Source organism: Rhamphochromis longiceps, linkage group LG13, assembly GCF_057381845.1.
Source record: "Rhamphochromis longiceps isolate RC_006_pf linkage group LG13, R_longiceps_female_GT1.1, whole genome shotgun sequence".
Classification (NCBI taxonomy): Eukaryota; Metazoa; Chordata; class Actinopteri; order Cichliformes; family Cichlidae; genus Rhamphochromis; species Rhamphochromis longiceps.
The window spans coordinates 9,868,634-9,887,861 of NC_140569.1; the positions used below are offsets into that span (position 1 = coordinate 9,868,634).

The window sequence follows — 19,228 nt, forward strand, 5'->3', positions numbered from 1 at the left end:
AAGGCACTGTGACTGATTAAAGGCCCAAACAAAGGAGCTCAGGATGCGATACCCAATGAGGCAGAATATAGTTTACTTTTACATATATGTAAGTGACATAAAGTTGCATTTTTTAATGTTAAAAAAAGTAAAGGCTATGTTAGTTCTATTGCATGTAGATACCTTTATGATATAACTATCAGTTTGGGAGGGGTTTTTTTGCTCTTAAAGAAATAAACACACTGACTTTTCGATCAGTCAGTTTAATCAACATTTTAAATTACTGATGTTAAAGTGACCTGTAGTTTGTGGGACTGATTCTATATGTTCCTCAAAAGTATTAGCTTACTATAGCCCACTTTAGTAAGACTGATCGGTTCATTAAGTCATATATTAATGCCACACATGTGTGGAGATTTATAGTTGAATGAAGGAATATGCAGTGCTTGTGGTAAAAGACAGACTGTATATAGCCTTGACACACCCATGTTGTAGTTTTTGTTTCATAACATCTGAAACAAGGCAGCACGGTGGCACAGTGGGTAGCCACACAGCAAGAAGGTCCTGAGTTCAATTCCACCATCAGGCTGGGGTCTTTCTGTGTGGAGTTTGCATGTTCTCCCCGTGTTTGCGTGGGTTGCCTCCGGGTACTCCGGCTTCCTCCCACCGTCCAAAGACATGCAGCTTGTGGGGATAGGTTAATTGGATAATCCAAATTGCCACTAGCTGTGAATGTGGGAGTGAATGTGAATGCGAATGGTTGTCTGTCCCTATGTGTTAGCCCTGCGACAGACTGGCGACCTGTCCAGGGTGTACCCCGCCTCTCGCCCTATGACAGCTGGGATAGGCTCCAGCACCCCCCGCGACCCTGAAAAGGATAAGCGGAAGCGAATGGATGGATAAACATCTGAAACATACATAATACAAAAAGTACTTCCTCATGAACAGTGGCCTCCAGCCCCTTTAGTTTTATAGCCAGCATCACCAAACAATATGTCAGCACCCAGCCTGTAATGTAAGTGCTAACGAGATAAAGTGAAAGCCTTCATTTACCTTTATTTGTTTTTTTTTTGATGAATTAACTCCATCTGCCTTAATAAAATATAATGTCACTATGCTGTTTTCACTAAGGTAGGTGAGACTGGTTGAACTCAAGAGCTTAACAGATTACAGTATTACAACTCAGTGCACTAACGTCGGGGAAAGTATTTAATTTAGTCCATATGTGAACAGTCCCACGAGCTGGGATTTAGTACGTGATAAGCGTCAGTGGCGTGAGCCTGCCATGGCCTCAACGGCTTCGAAACAAACTTAAACACAAAGAGGCTGGATACATGTGAGAACAAAATGAGTTAAGGCTGTGACTCAACACCTTGTCACACAATCGCACTGCTGTGGAAGACAGGAAGAGATAGGTGTGCGCGTGTGTGTTTTTTTTCCAGTGTGTCTTAGTGGGAAATCATCTGTGAACGTGGTTGCAGAATCATCCAGAAAGTAAGTGCAGGTGTGTTTGTTCTTGCTGTAGAACAATAATGAGACGGAGAAAAGAGGAACGTGGAGACTTGTTCCTTGTTCTCTTGCCAGGTGTTGATGCTGCAGTGTATAAATGCACATGTGTGGTTACACATAAGGTTGACCAGGTTTCTCACTTTATGGGTGATTGCACAGTTTTAATCCCTCGCCTTTCATCCCACATATTGAGACAACAGTGCGCATTTTGATTAGCTCTAGTTTCCAAAAACCAGGACTGCGACACAGGCACACTTCTGATGTCTGGATTTTATCCACTAAAGAAAGCATACAAGGAGGTCATTGTGAGTGAAGTGCTGTTTAATCTACTTGAGCTATAGCTAATTTAAAAAATTGCATGCAATTACAAAACCTCAGGTCATACAGATTTCAGTGTAATATGATGGTAACTACAAAAAGGAAAAGGAAATTCAGCTGTAATAAACAGTGAAAGAGAAACTGCTCAAGTTTCAGTGAAACTGGTGAGAAATGATTGTCAGAGATCTTTTTTCCAGTTTTTAATCATAGTTATCTTGCAGTTTTGCAAGGATGAGAGTATGAAAGCAGTCTTACAAGAAATATGCGGTTTACAAAAAGATCGGGCTATCTGTCGATGCATCTTTATGAAACAGAACAGTAGCTGAAATAAGAGTACACTGATCAACCTTAAAAGCATTAAGTTTCAACATTAGAAATAAACATCTGAGTGCACCAAGAAGTAAAATAAACATATGAACTCATGTTGATATATTTTTCTACCACTGTGAGTTTGTGATGACAATTAATTCATAAAATTAATGATTTTCTGCAGCGTAATTCTCTTGTCTACTTTGCAGCTGCAGGGTTGTATTTTACTGTTATATTATTTCTGTTCTTTATAGATATCTATCACCCGTTCCTCTTGTAGCACCTCGTGCTCAGTTGATCTATTTTGCGCAGAAGAGTCAAATGACCCATCAGAAGCTTTGCTTTATGTGAGCGCACTAAGAGCCTAAAGCAGAAAGCCCGAGTTAACAAACAAATCCGATAACCACCATTGTGATACCAGTTTTCTCTGACTAGATTTTAGACTTTTTCAAGCCAGCTGATACAAAGAAATCCTGGCTATGTTGAGCATGCTTCATAGTACGTCCTACTGGTCACTCAAAATACTTACATTTTCAGAAGGTCAGCAACAAGACATTTTTTAAAGATAATTAAATCCATCTATCTGAATAATGTGAATTATTACCACTTCAAATATTGAAGTTTTACATTTAGCATTCTTTTTATGGTTTTTTTTAAAGCCTTTATTATGACAGGAAAGCTGGGAGAGAGCAGGGGGAAGACATGCAGGCTCTAAAATAGCCTTATTGCATTATGAGTCACCTGTTCAACCCGGTGAACTCAAATGGCACTCCATTCTCGTGTAATTCAGAAAGCAAATTCTCAACAGATGTTCTCTCACATCCCTCAGGTTTCTTATGTCTTATCTGAGTGTTTGTGAGTGGCTGTGTCTGCGTTGAGATATCCTGGTGGGACTGCATCCTTGAAGTGACCTGGAGAGTTGAACTTTAGGAAGATTTCTGAATACAAGAAAATATAAGAAGTCTTCAGCACTGCCACGAACTTTACACCGTAATCAAACCGACACAGCAGTAAATGATGAATCATCTGGCTCCAGTACAGCCGGGCTAGACAAGGGTTGAACTGAGGTGATTAAAGCATGTGGTGTGACTGCCTGCAACCCTACACCCTTTTGACCTGTTGCTCCTTAAAACTAAAACAGTTTTCACTTCCAGCTTCCTTAACTCAAAAATGCCAAGCCGGCTGTGAGCATTTCTTCAAGTTGCATTATTTCACATACATTTTTGGATCTCTACTGATCCAATAAAACCATCTAAAAATATAAGATCAAATTATCAGTCTTCTTTTCTGCACATTTACGTGCTCCACAGAGAATGATTTCTACTAATGTTGATGGGCCTCTAACTTTTCTTCCAGCGGATCTAAAATGCTGACATTTTGTTTGTTTTTTTACCAAAATTTCCAAACAGTTTTTAATTACAAAGCCACAAAATTTGGTACATGGTACACGGATTGTCACATTTGGTAAATCACGGTTCCAAGATGATCTATCCTTATGTGACTTTGCTGATATGCTCTTTTCTTCTATAGTTATTAGAATTACGTTTCTGGTCGTGTGTGAAACATTATAACAGTTATAAGAAAGATTAGAATGAACTTAAACTCTTACCACCAGGTCAACAGTTGAGCTTGAAGCTGTCCAGACCTCTGGGTTATGATCAGGAAAACTAATGACACATCCAACCACCCTGTTTAGATTCATCTCGCAACCCTGCTTCTTTGGCACTCCTCAATTTAGGATTGCGAGTCACTGATCCAAAGGTGTCTTGAAATATCTATGAAAACAGGATCCAGTTAACAAAATTTTATACTTAATAGGGGAATTTATTATGTTTTTAGCTTCAAAATGAAAAACATTATTATCAGCCCGTATCACATTACTTTTGAACACTTAGCTGCCAGCATTGCTAAGGTTGACAGAAGAGCTTTATTCGACTTCATTGCCTGAAGCCTAAGAGATGCCTGAAGGATAAGAAACAGTCTGCCTCACTTCAGACTGCAGAGTGACTCACAGAGACGCTACACTGACACAGACTCTGGGTTTAGTTCACTTTACTGCCTGAGAAGTTTGAAAAGCACTTACTACTGTAACATACCATGCAACCATACTATGTTATAGTGGTTAATTATTTTGCTGGAAAACATATGCAGCAGTGTATAATCTCAAATGTAATGAGTAAGCATTTGTTTTTTTAGTAATCTTCCACACACTTAGCTTTTTCTCCTTTGCCCTCAGTTAATCCATCCAATCTCTCTCTCTCTCTCTTCCTCCCTGTCTTTATATCTGTCTCTCTGTCTCTGTCAAACATTTACACAATGTGTGCATGTTTGTTTTCAGACTTCTGTGAACATGCCCAAAATGGTGTCCATGCCCATGTGTGTTTGTGTGTGTGTGTGTGTGTGTGGTGCGACAGCCCAGTGTCCGTGACAGTGTAGATTCATTATGGCTCAAACCTGCGGTTACAGAACTCTAAGGGAGCAAAGCACAAGGTCTAATTATCCTGTCCAAACACACACACACACACACACACACACACACACACACACACACACACACACACACACACACACACACACACACACACACTTACAGAAACTCCCAACACACACTGTCTTTCAGTAAGAGGTACAAGCCTTTGTCCTGAAGACAGAAATAACTCTGAGGAACACTCTGGACCAGTTGGGTGTCACTGGCTGGCTGCTTGTATTTGTGTGTGTGTGAGAGAGTGATTGAGTGTGTATGAAAGACAAAGGGCAGGACAATATTTTTAACCCTTGCTTAACCATCTAGGTTTGCCTGTTTCTGTGACTACACAGTGCCTGCCGTAGGTTCTGCCTGTTTATGGCCTGCTAGCTGAACAGTTGTTTTGTTAAAGGCGTTTTCTGAACTTAAACACCATTATCAATTTCTGCTGTCAGCTATTGTAACGGAAGGAACTTTGATGTCTCAAAGTTTCAAAGAAACTAGGACAGTAGTCACTGAGAGAGGAAAGTTATTTCAGCATCAATACATTTTTTTTCTATTTGGGGGCTTCAAATATTTCACTATTGACTCATTTGAAATATTGACTAATTTCAGGTTTCTAATATAAATCTTTATAAATGCATAATCACCTATTTCTCTCAGTCATGGCAGTCAACACCACACCTCAGTTTACTTTATTACTGCAAGATTTGGCAACTTATCATGGCCTTTTATCAATATTTACCCCACTCAGGATAACATAAAATCTCTAGGTCAATGCTAGCACAGCTTTCCCTCCGTTTCTCGAGTGAGATAGCAGAGAACTGCATCACTGTGATGTTCACCCAATCTGGTGCTTCGAGCTTTCTCTCAGAGGAATAATTTTACTTGTAAATATAGCGACAATGGTGAATTAATGTTATGGTAACTATTTGTTTCTGAATACCACCACCTCTCTAAAGCCCTCAAAAGAATGGTATTCAGAACACCCCAACCTTTCACCCATTATTCAAGTACACACAGAAAAAGTACACAGAAAAAAAATTAAATCTTTCAACTTGTCATGGCTCGGCTGTGTGGCAGGCAGGAGGAGGACCCAAAATGCAAAACTCACACACACGGGGATGAACTCAAAAAGCAGCTTTATTGCTGACAAAAGATAATAGGAGATACAAAACTAAACTGGGAAAAACTAACATAAAGCTCACCAGGAAACACGGGGGACTCACACACAGCATGAGGGAGAACGCGACGCCGAACAGAGGGAGACTCAGACAGAAATACACAGAGGGTAAATGAGGAAAGTGGGCACACACGGGGAACACAGGTGACACTGATAATCATAACGAGACAGGGCGGGGTGAACTGAACATGACATGTACAGGCACAGAGGTTCAGACAGGAGGAGAGAGAGCACGGGGAAAACACAGACATAACGGGCTGGGGAAACATGAAACAACCACAAAGGGAGACGAGGGCTCATAAATACATAGAGGGCACACAGGGGGGAGAGAGAGCACGGGGAGAACTTAGACATAATGGGCAGGGGAAACATGGAATAAAACATAAGGAGAGACGAGGGCTCACAGATACACAGAGGGGCACACAGGGGGTAAAAGCCATGAAGGGAAAACACTTAGGGAACAACACAACAGGGCAACTCAGAAAACATGGCCTAAATAAGGAACGAAATACAAAAATACAAGGAACTAAGAATACTGGGCCCACATGGCCCAGGACCATGACACAACTCAGTAGCAAGAGTTGGGCATTGTTATGCAAGTATTTGTAGCCGTTATTATGCATATTTCCCAGTGCAACTCTATGAATGTCAGTTTGGACAGATTGTGCAAGATCAATGAGTAGATGTTCAAGCTGACAGTAAAGACATCTTTTACAGGAACAGGAACTTGTTAATACTTGGTTGCAGTACTTTTGCATTCAGAACTTAAATTTTACATTTATTTTAGCAATGGTATGTGATTAAGTGAAGCTATAGCATGCATGTAAGACCCATGGCATATTTTTGTTTTAAAGCTTTTTTTTTTTTTTTAAAAAAAGAGAGACAACTGAAAAAGAAAAGAAAAACACTTTAATTCAAAGTGGCACAGACACCACAGAGATGGTAATAGTAGATAGAAAAATAATGTAGCAAAACCTGAGTCATTTTGCATTGTGTGCATCAGTGTGTGTATGTGTGTGGTTGAAAGTGTAGCCTTGTTTTGAAAGCTATTTTTGAGAAGCAGCATAGTAAGTTGTGGTAACCAAATAAAATCACACGAGCTCTTTGGAAGTGGCTGACTCAATGTTTCCACTGTGAAAGGAACGAGGCAAGAAGAAGAGCAAGATAGAAAGATGAGAAACTTAAAAACCCTTGCATCAGAGATGTCTGTCTTCAAAGACTTTGGGCAGAAACAATCACTTGCAGAATGCGCACAACTTGGCTGTCTTTTCATTCGCATCACCTTTTGCATCCACAATTTTTAGATTTCTGGATCCAAAGTGCATCTTGTCAACTTTTAATATTTCTCAGTGTCATGGTAACACTGCAAAGGTTTTTAAATATGCTGCATTCAAAAGCCAGTGGGGAATCTTCGACTTCAAATCTCCTTTAGTGCTCTAAAACTGGCAGAAAGGCACGATGTTAACAGTAAAGGATTCATTTACCTGTGGCTTCCCAAAACAAACAGACCAAAATAATTCACTGTGCAAACATGAAAGAATCTGCAGTAATTGTGATAAACTGTTTTATCTCTAAGTAGATGAATTGTATCATCTTGTTTGACTGATGGGCTGAATTCTGTTTTTTTACTGATTAAATGCCTGACTGGTGAATTGCCGATGATTGGCTGACTTCCTGCCTTTCTGAATCTGTTTTTGTGAAAGTTTGGCTTTTCGTCCTTTGGCATCTTTGTCACAGTTTGCCTGCTGTTACATCCCGCTAGCAATTACTGTGGGTGTGTGCGGGAAAATGCATGCACTGTACACGGTACCTTCGTGTGTTTGCACGTGCTGTTTGAATTACTTGTTAGGAGCCTGCAGAGTTGCAGTGACAGCAGGAAAATGATTTGTGGCAGCAGGTTTTCTATTCTCAGATGAAGGATGAGGTTATTTGAGGTAAGAGTTCAAATGAGGAAACTATTAGAGAATTACCAATGTGTGTCTGGGTGTGCATGTGCGTGTTTCCTTTCTGTAATCCTGAGGTATACAGTAAGCTTGAAAATGAAACGTTTTTTGGGAAACTGGTTTTGGCTTCATGTCAGTCTCTCGGCCCGCAGTTTGTCAGCTAAAGGAATACATCTGCTTCTGATTGCAGTGCAATTCAAACCTCTTATACTGACTGTGAAATACAACCAATCGTCCAGAGTAACAGATCAACCCTATACACAGTGTTTCTGATTTAAGATGTTTATTGGTTTATCCCTGGATTTACAGTAATGTTAAAACAGCAAAAGAAAGTAGTTAAAACATGTTAATGTGTGATATTGTAAAGCACTGTTTGCTGTTCTTTATCATAAGCAAAGCTAAAAACGTTCTGCTCTCATACTCAAAGCATGGACATGACACTGAGATCTTCTCATCAAACTGCCAGCAAGAAAGCAAACAAGTCTGTTTGCCAAAACGGCAGACTATTTCTTTGAAATCTATGAAGTAAAGAAACTTCCAGCATGCATGTTATCAAATAAAGTATTATTAGTCCAGTTCTAATTATAGCTTAGATGCAGTTAATTTGATAACAATGAGAGGTGGTTTTAGATAGTCTGCATACAGGCTCCTCTCAGGTACACCACATCCTCCTGTTATGTTGTCATTCATAGTTTCTCAGCTTTCATTTGCAGCCAAGCATGACTATAGATCAGCACATACTGTGATTTGGAAGGTCATTCAGAAGTGGCATTTTGGCCTTTTTGATCAGGATATGAAATTAATCCAAATCCTTAATTTGGAATAAATTCACATGCTGTGAATCCAAGCAGTTCCTATTGAGCTTCCCTGTTTTTCATTGCACTGGTTTTGATAAACCACATAACCCATGTTCTTCAGTGTACCAAAAACAGCTAATATATTATAATAGTATCTAGACATCAATGGACCATTAAATAAAACGTTATAATGAAAAAAGCTTTCAGTAAGATTGCTTTGCGTCATGAGACCCATACATCTGCCAACAGGAGCCCTTCCCTTACTCTGCAAGCTGAAGACCATCATGACAGTCAAATCATTACAGTGGTTGGTGAGGTGACGAAAGAGCGCAGAAACGCTGCCAACTAAAGCAAAAAAAACAAAACAAAAACCCACAAACCTTGTGTCTGTGTTCCAACGCTGCTTTGAGGAGAGACAAGTCTCTAATGTGCAACATGATAAACATTGCTGCAAGCAAATTAACAATAATAATAATAATCTCACTGTTTCCATAACAAGAAGGTATAATAACATCTCTGAAGGCCTAGAGAAAATAAGTTGCCGAAGGAAAATTGCAACTCTTTATTGCTTTTACAAAAGTTCTTATTCGGGTTGAAATCCAGTGTAATATTCTACTATAAACAAAGGCAAAGCTCTAATGGTAATGTGTGATGTGAGACGCCAATTTTTGATGCCAAATGAAAGGGGAGGCTGAATTAATGGGTATTAACTTCACTCAAGACAAGAGTCTTGATATATAGTAATGGCAGACGTTCAGGTTGCGGAGATGAAACTAAATTGCCAAAAAAATCAACATGTGGAGAATTTACTCTTCACTTTGCTGCCAAATACAACAGTCCCCTGATGACATTCAGGGAAACTGAGCCTTAGAGAAATCAGTCTTACTGTATTGACTCTCTGCCGGTGATCGGCTACTTCCTACACTGGTGTAGCTGAATTGTTGATTTAAAGTTAAAAAGTTCATAAAGTGATGATTACTGGAGGAAAAATCCACAAAGGAAGAAAAAGTATCACATGTCCTGTCAGAATAAGATGTTTTTCCAGATGTGCAATTTTTTTCCCCCTCTGTCATGGTGAATTTGATTTAAACCACTGACAGATAATAAAACTTAGTCTTCAGTCCCACCAGCTCTGTGAAGCTATTCACAAGGGTACTTGAACCCAAATGCTAGCACCACAATGCTAACAGGATAATATTTAACAGATATAATGTTAACACCTTCCAAGCGATTGTCTCCAGATTGCCGTTACCATTTGAGAGCATTTCTGTCAGGAGATGTTAGTAAAGTGGGATTGTTATTTCCATCTACAGCAATTTATATTTGGCACCACTGCTATGTTCTGTGGCCTTCCCACCCTTCTATACCCACACAGGGAAAGCCTCAAGTGGGGAGAGCATTAGCTGGGATGTAAGTGGCAAATGGATCAGTTCTTTTATAGCACTTTTCTACAGTACCTAAGGGGTCAAAGCACTTGATATAACTTGTCTCATTCGCATAAGCACCTTTTTCTATACACGTGCTTCCTATCTAAGAAACATTCACAAAGGATGCATTGGATGGAGAGCAACTTGGGTGTTCCAACAATCCAGGCTCTTAATATCTTGTCGGATATTTGGCACACAAACTAGAGCAACCAGGGATTAAACTAGCAACCTTCCGATTAGCAGATTACCTGCTGAGCTACAGCCACCCCAACTACAGAAACTATATGCATAGATATCTTAAATGGCACACCAACCTGTATGAGATTAGCTCTAGGAATGTTATCAGCTGGTACCCGTGATTTGCCTGCCAGAACTAACCCTACGGTTGACAAGCTATACCCCATTACCTTCACCTGCCATAACTGTTTCAGTGTAAAAAATCAGGGTCATGTCTTCTTCAAATAAGCATTCTGCTAGCTCTTTGGTCATCTAACTTGCTTCTTTGTTTAGTCAGATGTGGAATTAGAAGCACATTGTGATTCATTTCAGGGTTAACTAGTGTTCCCCTCACCTGTTTCCTCCTCTGGCATTAGAGGCTTCTGTGGCTTTTGGCTCACTTTTCAAATTAAACCACACAGCTTTTATATCCCTGTTGCATCTGTAAAGATCCTGTTTTTCAGAGTACAGTGTGGCCTGGGGCAGGCAGCATTATTTTGTGCCAGCGGATATCTGGATGATGTTGCACAGTCTGTCCATCCGGGCTAAATCTGAAAGGCTTAATGCCACAACGTGAGGGAAAAGAAAAAAAGATTCTTCCTACCCTTGTAAATTCCTTAGCTGCTCTTTAAATTATTCATGTATGGCAGTTTAAGCAAACATTTTGTACGGAACTCATTAAAACTCACACCTGAAAGCTGCATTTCAACCAAAACCATCCACTGTTAGCTACTCCGGGTAGTTGTGGCTGTAATTTCCAGCTGTTAATTATATAAGAGAGGATTCAGTTACTCAGGTGTTTTATTCTTAAAATAGGTTTAAAGTGGGTGAAGAAAATACATTCAGTAACTTGCACAACATTGTGTCTGAGTGAAGTAGCTAAAGTCTCTGTTGTTGTTGTCTAAAATGGCTTTCTGTGTACACAAGTTACTACATAATTTTCATTGTGGGGATCCCCTTCCACAGTAACAGGAACCTTGTTGTTTCTGGAGAGAGGTTTTTTTTGAGCATCCACCCTGAGGATGTGTTCCTGTTCTACTGACCAGGGAGATTATTACTGAAAAGTTACTCTTCCTGCTGCTGAAGAAATGGACTGAGGCCAAGACACTGAGCGATCAGCTGCAGGGTTACTGTACAGAAAAGAAAACACCTGTTTCAGTCAACAGCCTGCCAAGTGTATCTAGATGACTGAGGCAAGGAGTTACAAATAGACACAGCTGAGGGGCACAGTGTGAAACAAGGCAGGTGATTTCTGTTATAACATGCAGACAAGAGGACTGGGCACCCAAAATCCAACCAGACTCAGCTTTCAGCTTGTTTGCTTCAACTTTTATTTTTTAATGATTTGAAAAAGAAAATTTGAGCAAATTCAGCTTGACATTGTGATAATGCTTGAATGTGTCACTGGAGCTACAGCAAGTATGGGGATCAATAAAGTATCCATTATTATTATTATTATTATTATTATTATTATTATTATTATTATTATTAAAATAAGTATTGAACACATCACCAGTTTCCTAAGGAAATGTATTTCTAAAAGGTGTCATAATTACCATGTAACAGCATTAACCTGAGGCTACAGCCCTACACACCAGCACAAATCTCTATCCAAATGAAGACACGTGTGAGCTTACGTGTGGCTGATTTCACCACAAATAATGGCTCACTTTATCACGGTGCTGTGCAGGGGTCCGCATTTACTCAGCTTTAACATCACCCTGGGCTCTTGGCTAGCTTAGCGTTAGCATGCCGTCTGTACAGGTGCCTGCAAAGAGCCAAACTTATGTTAAAAGTATAATGTAGTTGTTTCTGTCCTGGAGCGGTTTCCACTTTACCATCACACTCTCATCCTTGTGCAATGTATTTGTTAATTGATTAATTAATTGTGATATCCAGTGCCCTATTTTCTCCAAACGTGGTGTGTATTACGGCATCCAAAGAGTTTAATGTTGGTTTCATCTGACCAGACTACATTCTCCCAGTATTTCACAGGCTTGTCTTAATGTTGTTCAGCAAACTTTAAACATGCTTCAACATGCTTATTCTTCAGCAATAGAGTCTCGCGTGGTGTACGAGCACACAGGCCATGGCGGCTGAATGCATTACTTATTGTTTTGTCTTTGAAACAATTGTACCTGCTGATTTCAGATCTTCCTGTAGCTCCCCACATATGTTCCTTAGCTCTTAAATAACACTTCTGATAACTCTTTTCATTCTTCTTGCTGGGAGCACCTGGTTGTGGTCGTCACAGTGAAATTATGTTCTTTCCAACTCCACATTATGGCCCCAACAGTGCTCACTGGACCCTTCAGTAGTTTAGAAATTCTTTTGTAACCAGCACCATCAAGGCTACAACGGTCTGCTCAGTAACTTTATCAATCACAAGCGGTTTCTTGTGTAACACCTGGGAATGAGACCTTTTTATAGGCCAATCAGTTGGGACTGAAGCAGCTGATTTTAATTTGCAAAAATTGGCAGGATTGCTTTCTAATTACTAATAGATTTCAGCTGGTGTCATGACTTTGCATGCTTTGTTACGCCTCCCTTTCTTCATGTGTTCAACAGCACATTTAGAAATACATAGAAAATTGGTGACATGTTCAGTACTTAATTTACTCGCTGTATTGACAATTCTCTTTTTAGCAGAGTTGACTGAACAGTTTATAAAGCAATTAACTAATTAGGAGTACAGTAGCACACCCTCATTCACAAAAAAGTTGAGAAACTCTATGAAATGTAACAGTAACAGAAGACAAATATATCTAATTTCATTAGTATTTATTTATTTATTTTATTATTTTAACAGTTTGCATAATATGTGTTTGTTAAAACATCTTCTGTGCTCAGATTATATCAAACCAATCATCTTCAGTTGTGCTTGGCATTTCGGCACTTGCTGTATCAGGCATTTCCTAAGCTTAACCTTAGAGGTTTTCCTGTTTCACATCTTTGTATCTTGCTTGGTTTTCCACCACTGTATGGAAGTGCAACATTAAATTACCATTTTAATACATTCTTGTACTGAACCATTTCATTGTCACTGTAGAATACATACAGCATTAATGTTTGACATCTGCTGTGGGCTTTTCTCAAATGGTAACATGAAGTTTATCAGGCAGCATTGGGCAGTAGATGGGGCTTTTGAAGTGCTGCTAATATCGGCTGCAGCAAACTTTCAGGTTAGCTACTGTTAATTAAAAGTGTGCTGGAGTGAAAGGACTGTGACAGCTTTTGTTACAGTACCACATTCCTTGTTCTGGGAATGTGTATGTATGCTCTCATGTAAAGGTAGTTAATATTCTCAGAGTGTGATCAACTGTATAAATTCTGCTGTCATGCAACATATAAAACAAGATTTTAAAAAAGTCAGAACTTGAAAGATCAGAAGCTTTCATACGAACCCAAAATATAAGAAGACATATACATATATGGGGTGACCGTGGCTCAGGGGGTTGGGAAGCGTATCTGTAACCGGAAGGTCGCCGGTTCGATCCCCGGGCTCTCTGTCCTGGTCGTTGTGTCCTTGGGCAAGACACTTTACCCTACCGCCTACTGGTGTTGGCCGGAGGGGCCGATGGCGCGATATGGCAGCCTCGCCTCTGTCAGTCTGCCCAAGGGCAGCTGTGGCTACAACTGTAGCTGCCTCCACCAGTGTGTGAATGTGAGAGTGAATGAATAGTGGCATTGTAAAGCGCTTTGGGTGCCTTGAAAAGCGCTATATAAATCCATTATTATTATTATTATTATTATTATATAAACACGTACATTCAAAAATGCACTCACACCGGGAGATGGAGAGAGTAAAAAGAGAGTTGTGGCAGGATGTTGAGAACTATACTTACATGCTTCCTGTAGACGTAAACATACAGTAGGTGTCTGCCCCTTTGATTTAAAACGTCAAGTGATCACAGGGTGTTTACATGAGCTTTAGATCTACATCACTGCACACTCAGAACATTTTGCGATATGGCAACACACTATGCAAATGCTAATGCAAATTCTTCATGTAGATATAATTTTTTTTTTTACTGTACATGTTGTTAAATAAAACAGTTTAACCGTTTTATTAAGTTTAGGCATATAAAACTGCATACAATAAATACTTTCTTGGTAATTACTTGCACAAGGATTAGCACCAAGCACCCTCACCCTAAAATACTTACCTTTTTGTCTTGATTAGACAATGATTAGTCTATAGTTCCACATCAAGAAGCTCTCAAGTGAATATTTAAGACATGTCAAACAGAGTTGTTGTTGTCAAATAACTCAGTAAGAAGCAAAGTTAAGTAACACCAGACTTGTTAACCAACTCATGGAGCATTGGGTTGATTTTATATAAGCCCACATATATACAACAAGATATTCTAGTAAGAACAAGGAGTTAGCTTTTGTTTCAATAACTGGGTTTTTGTTACATTTTAATGCAGTCACATGTGTATTCTATGAAGCATAACTGTCATTAACTAAAATATCTCTTCTTCTCTCTGTTCTTTCTGTTCCAGAGGGCACCTAGACCGGTTGTTCTCCTGCCGAACATAGTGCCTCATATCCACCAGGAGCCTGTCACCCTTATCTGTGTAGGCCTACTGCTGATACTGATTGGGCGATGGATTTGGATACAAGGCAATACAAACACCCAGGACACCCAGGTTTAAAATGAGAGTGGTAGACCTAGAAACCCGGCAGATGTAGCATTTTTTTACTAACTGTTTTTGGATCTACGTTTTTTGGGGGGGGAACTCATTTTTAGCCTCTACTCTCTGCTTTTCCATTTGCAAAAAAGACTGCTTTTGTCTCCTGGAACTCTAATCCTTTTTTGTGTTTGCACCAATGTTTTTCCGTCATGGCCTCAAAGATTTTGTGATGCTACCAAAGAGGCAAGATTTTGCAATTCTTTGTGGGCAGGGGCAGTCGCAATACCTTAATATGCCTCTGCAAAATGACGCCTATGGAAATTCAAATGTGCCTTGAACAGTTTCTCGTTTACTTCGCTAGCTTTCCATACAATTTTTTTTTTGTACAAAGATTATGTTCTCCCCAGGTCAAAATATCTGTCAAAATGGATGACTTTGGTTTGGAATTGCACCTGCATCACATTCATTGCCATCATGCAGCAGACTCAGGACCTCTGTAGGAATCAGCCGGACCAGACTTGCATCAGTATCCAACATGTTTTTAAAAATACTTGTGGCAGATTGACAGCACACCAGCATTTTAGAACTCAAATGAATTGGGTATTATGTTTTTCTTGAATCTATAATCTGGATTATTATCCCTTAAAAGGTACTTTTAAGTTACTGATATATAGCAGGAGACATCTGTATGAATCTTCATTTGTTTTCTAAACATATATAGCATAGAAATTTGTTGTCTTCTAAAACTGCAAAATTGATGTTTTATCGCTGTGTTTCATGACTACTTTAACAACAATTGGTACATAATATACAGCACAACCTGATAATGAACTGAGCCCACCCAAGTAGATTTTACCATCTGCATCTTTTAGACTTTATCAAAAAACCCTTAATCATAACACAAGATGATATTGAACCAACTTCCTGCAGTAGTAGATACAAGTCTTCCAATCTCCACTAGAGAACTCAAAAATGGGTTATACCACCAAATACTATCTGTGTACATGGCTTCCTACAAGATGACATCAAAATGCAATAACAGTTTTCTTCTTTGGTCATTTTGTATTCAGCATTAAAGCAAAGAAAAAGAGTGTGTTAATAACCAAAATCTGAATGTGAGTGTTCCATTTTTGTTTAATAACAAAATTGGAGGAATTGTTACTAAGTTGAAATCCAGTTAGCAGAGTGGTGTTGATGAACAAAGTGAACAACAAAACTATTAAATAGTGTCATTTCACAGTGTCTTGTTTATGCATTATGCAACCTTTAAATGTAAACTAATCAACCATTACTGTCTTCCACCTTCTTCGTTAAGCATCTGGTTTTACCATTAGCAGGCAGAGTGCAATGGTTTCTTGACAAGGTCACGATATCCGTATATTAGCACAGTGATTCAGACCTGGCCAAGTCTCCATACGCTTGCCAGGTCATTAAATAGTTAGTTTGAGTTTTGGACAAACACCAAACATTGAATAGTGCAAGTCAAAGACTCTTAAATAACTAAGTGATTAGCGAACAGCGGAAATAGAGGCTTCAGATTAAAAACATGTATTTGTATCTTTGAACTCTTGATGCCAATGAAAACCTTTGTTGTGTTATAATGTAAGAATTCATGATCCTTAAAAAAATAGATATTGGGTTATGTTACGAAAAAATAAATGTTACCACTTAATCCTGATTAAATCTGAAGTAAATACAAACAACTGAGTACACTTGTCTGTGTTTACAAATATCAGAATTTACTCCCATTTGAATGTTGAGGGTAAATATAAATCAGTCCATTTTCTTGACTTTGAACATTGTTTGCTATCTGAATATAATGTGGTGTCAATGGATTATGCAAAAATACATTTAACCGAAGCACTTTATAATACCAAAAGTGCATGCTTCTACTAGGAAAGTTGAAGGAATCAACTGTGCACTACAGTTTATTGGAGGTGCGAAACCAAATCAACCAATACTTCTTATGTTCTGATTCATGAAAATTAGAGAAAAAGACACAAAGATAGAATTCCCGCTCTGTTTAACTGGCTTTTTTGAGAATAATCACAACATCCCTACCTCCTTTAAAGCATGGTGCACAGCCAACTCCTTGAACTTTTCTGACAAACTTTACCAAGCAAGCAGACTGACTAGGTTTGGTTGGAGTAGTAAGCATTAAACACTGTATTTCAAAGGTCCAATGTGAACACTGACCAATTATATTTGTGTACAACTCGTGTTTTCCATGTTGGTTTGAATGGTACAAGTTGAATATTCCCAAATTCATTGACATAATATACGTTAACTTGATCGGTACCAATAATAATAAAATGACATTGCCTAGTGTGCATGTTTGTTTAAGCATGGCACAAACAAAAATAGGGAAGTATCTTTTATGCCCCTGTGAGCAACCTTGGAGATGTACTGTGCTATTATGTGTGATACATGTGTTTGATTTAAAACTTCAGAATTAACGTAGTTCAATCACTGTTGACGACTCCCTGTGAGGTTAGCCCAAAAGTTTGTTGTAACACAGCAATAATCAAATGTACGTTTGCACAGTTGTGTCAACACCACTGAAAATCACTGATACATTAATGTGCTGGTATTTATCACTGCTACATAAGAATTTCAGCTACTCTGTCAGCTGTGTAATCTTACATTTTAATAGCTATTCATCAGCTATAAGTAATCATTTTCAAGCTTTCTCCTATGATATGATGAGATGGTTTAGGACTGGTCACTAATTGAAGGTTTTGCAGGCGTTATCTAAAGATATTTAGCATTACTTGTAGTGGATAAAGTCATTAGAATAATCTGTACTTGTATTGTTAAAAATCCACTTCTGACAGCAGTGTCATATAGATTATATTTGTCATATAAACATCACCGTACACATCTGGCTTATTGGTACAAGATTAAAATAAAAAATCGCAACAAAGAGACATTAATGGCCATAAAAAATACATTAAAAGATACAAAGAGATGTAACATAACCACAGAAAACCACAAAGAGCTCTTACCAATGTATTGTTTATTTCCGAGAACCACATTTGTCCACTTATGTTAGCAAAACTGCCACAGCGCAACCTAAACAGAAAACGCAAAAGCTGTTTTACACTACTTTCTGTTTCTGGTTGTATTTCCTCTTTGTTCTATCTTTTCCTGTTGGAGTAATGTATTGCATACCATGTAACCTTTCTGATTTGTCTCTGTTTGGAATTCAACACGTTCCAGGTGTGTGTTCATGTGCACCAAACCTAAGTGCTTTTGCTTTTGTCTCTGCTGTGACACTGAGATCGCTGTAACTGCGTGTTGATTTTTGATATCGTGCCATGTGAAACCTACAACCTCATTTTGAAGTACTGTATTACAGCTGGAGTGTGAGAGAAGAGCATGGCAGGGAGGAAACTGAAAGATGAATTAACGGCTTATGAAACTGATATGGAAACCTGGCAATGTGCAGATTCTCCGCCTATCATTTGTAGGTGTTAGAGCACAGAAACACTTGTATTACATTCAGGGTTTTACTGACTCGCTTTAACCCTGCTCAGGCTGCGTTCGCATATTGTGCTGTGCTCTTTGGGGCTTTAAGATAACAGCTATTATCTACATACAGTTATGTGAAAAAGCAAGTTGCAAGTTGTTAGCTTTTTTGGCATATCTTCAGTGCCGACTGATAAAGGTGGTCGACATGACAAGAATTTTTCAATCATGAATTTGACAAAAGCATGAACAGATGTAATGATGTGTGGAGAAAGAGAGTCACCGTTGGTCTTGGTCCCCTTCGGCAGAAATCATTTTTAGCAGGTGTTTTGTATAATTGTTATAACTGTCCTTGCTAAATGTCTAAAGTTGCAAAAGTTTTTAAGGGTTTTACTGATATTGCTGCACTTTTCTAATCCCCCCCATAACTTTTAAATGGGATCATATTTGGGTTGTTTTATATGACCTTTCATGGTTAATCAAATCCATAACCCTCAACATGTTCTTTTTGAGGCATTCCTTAGTAGACTGGCATAATTTATGGCACGTTTGGGCTGCTGAAAGGTAAACATATTTGCAGCTGAATCAAAGACTAGACGGGCAGGCTAGACAATAACCTAGGTGGGAAATCAACAGCAAAATTATTATCCACTATACTCCAGAATTGAAATTGCATAGGCTGAGAAGTTAAAATCTCCCCTGTTTCTGTTTGTTGTCTTGAGTTTTGTTTTGTTTGGGAATAGCAAAGGCTTTTTTATGAATGAATAAATACAGTTGAGGTCCAGTGATGCATACATGTTGATGCCAACAATTATAGGCGATACCTTCAGAGTTTGTGATTACAACTTTTAGATTTATGAAAACTTCAGTTTGCATCAGTCTGCCTTTGTTTGGAATTTAAGGTGGTTCTAAACCCTGGTTGAAATGTTCTGGTTTTTGAAGGTGTGACGAACACCTTTTCCACTCAAATTATTTACA

General features: G+C 38.8%; 1 protein-coding gene across 1 annotated transcript in view; it reads left to right on the top strand.

Annotated features, from left to right (window-relative positions):
• LOC146655366 (uncharacterized) overlaps positions 1-18,734 on the top strand; it is a 30,569-nt gene extending 11,835 nt beyond the window's left edge. The window contains exon 4 of the mRNA XM_085427484.1: positions 14,651-18,734. Coding sequence (XP_085283610.1) covers positions 14,651-14,803 — 153 coding nt within the window. The 3' untranslated portion in view covers positions 14,804-18,734. The remainder of the gene's footprint in view (positions 1-14,650) is intronic.
• The last annotated feature ends 494 nt before the right edge of the window (positions 18,735-19,228 follow it).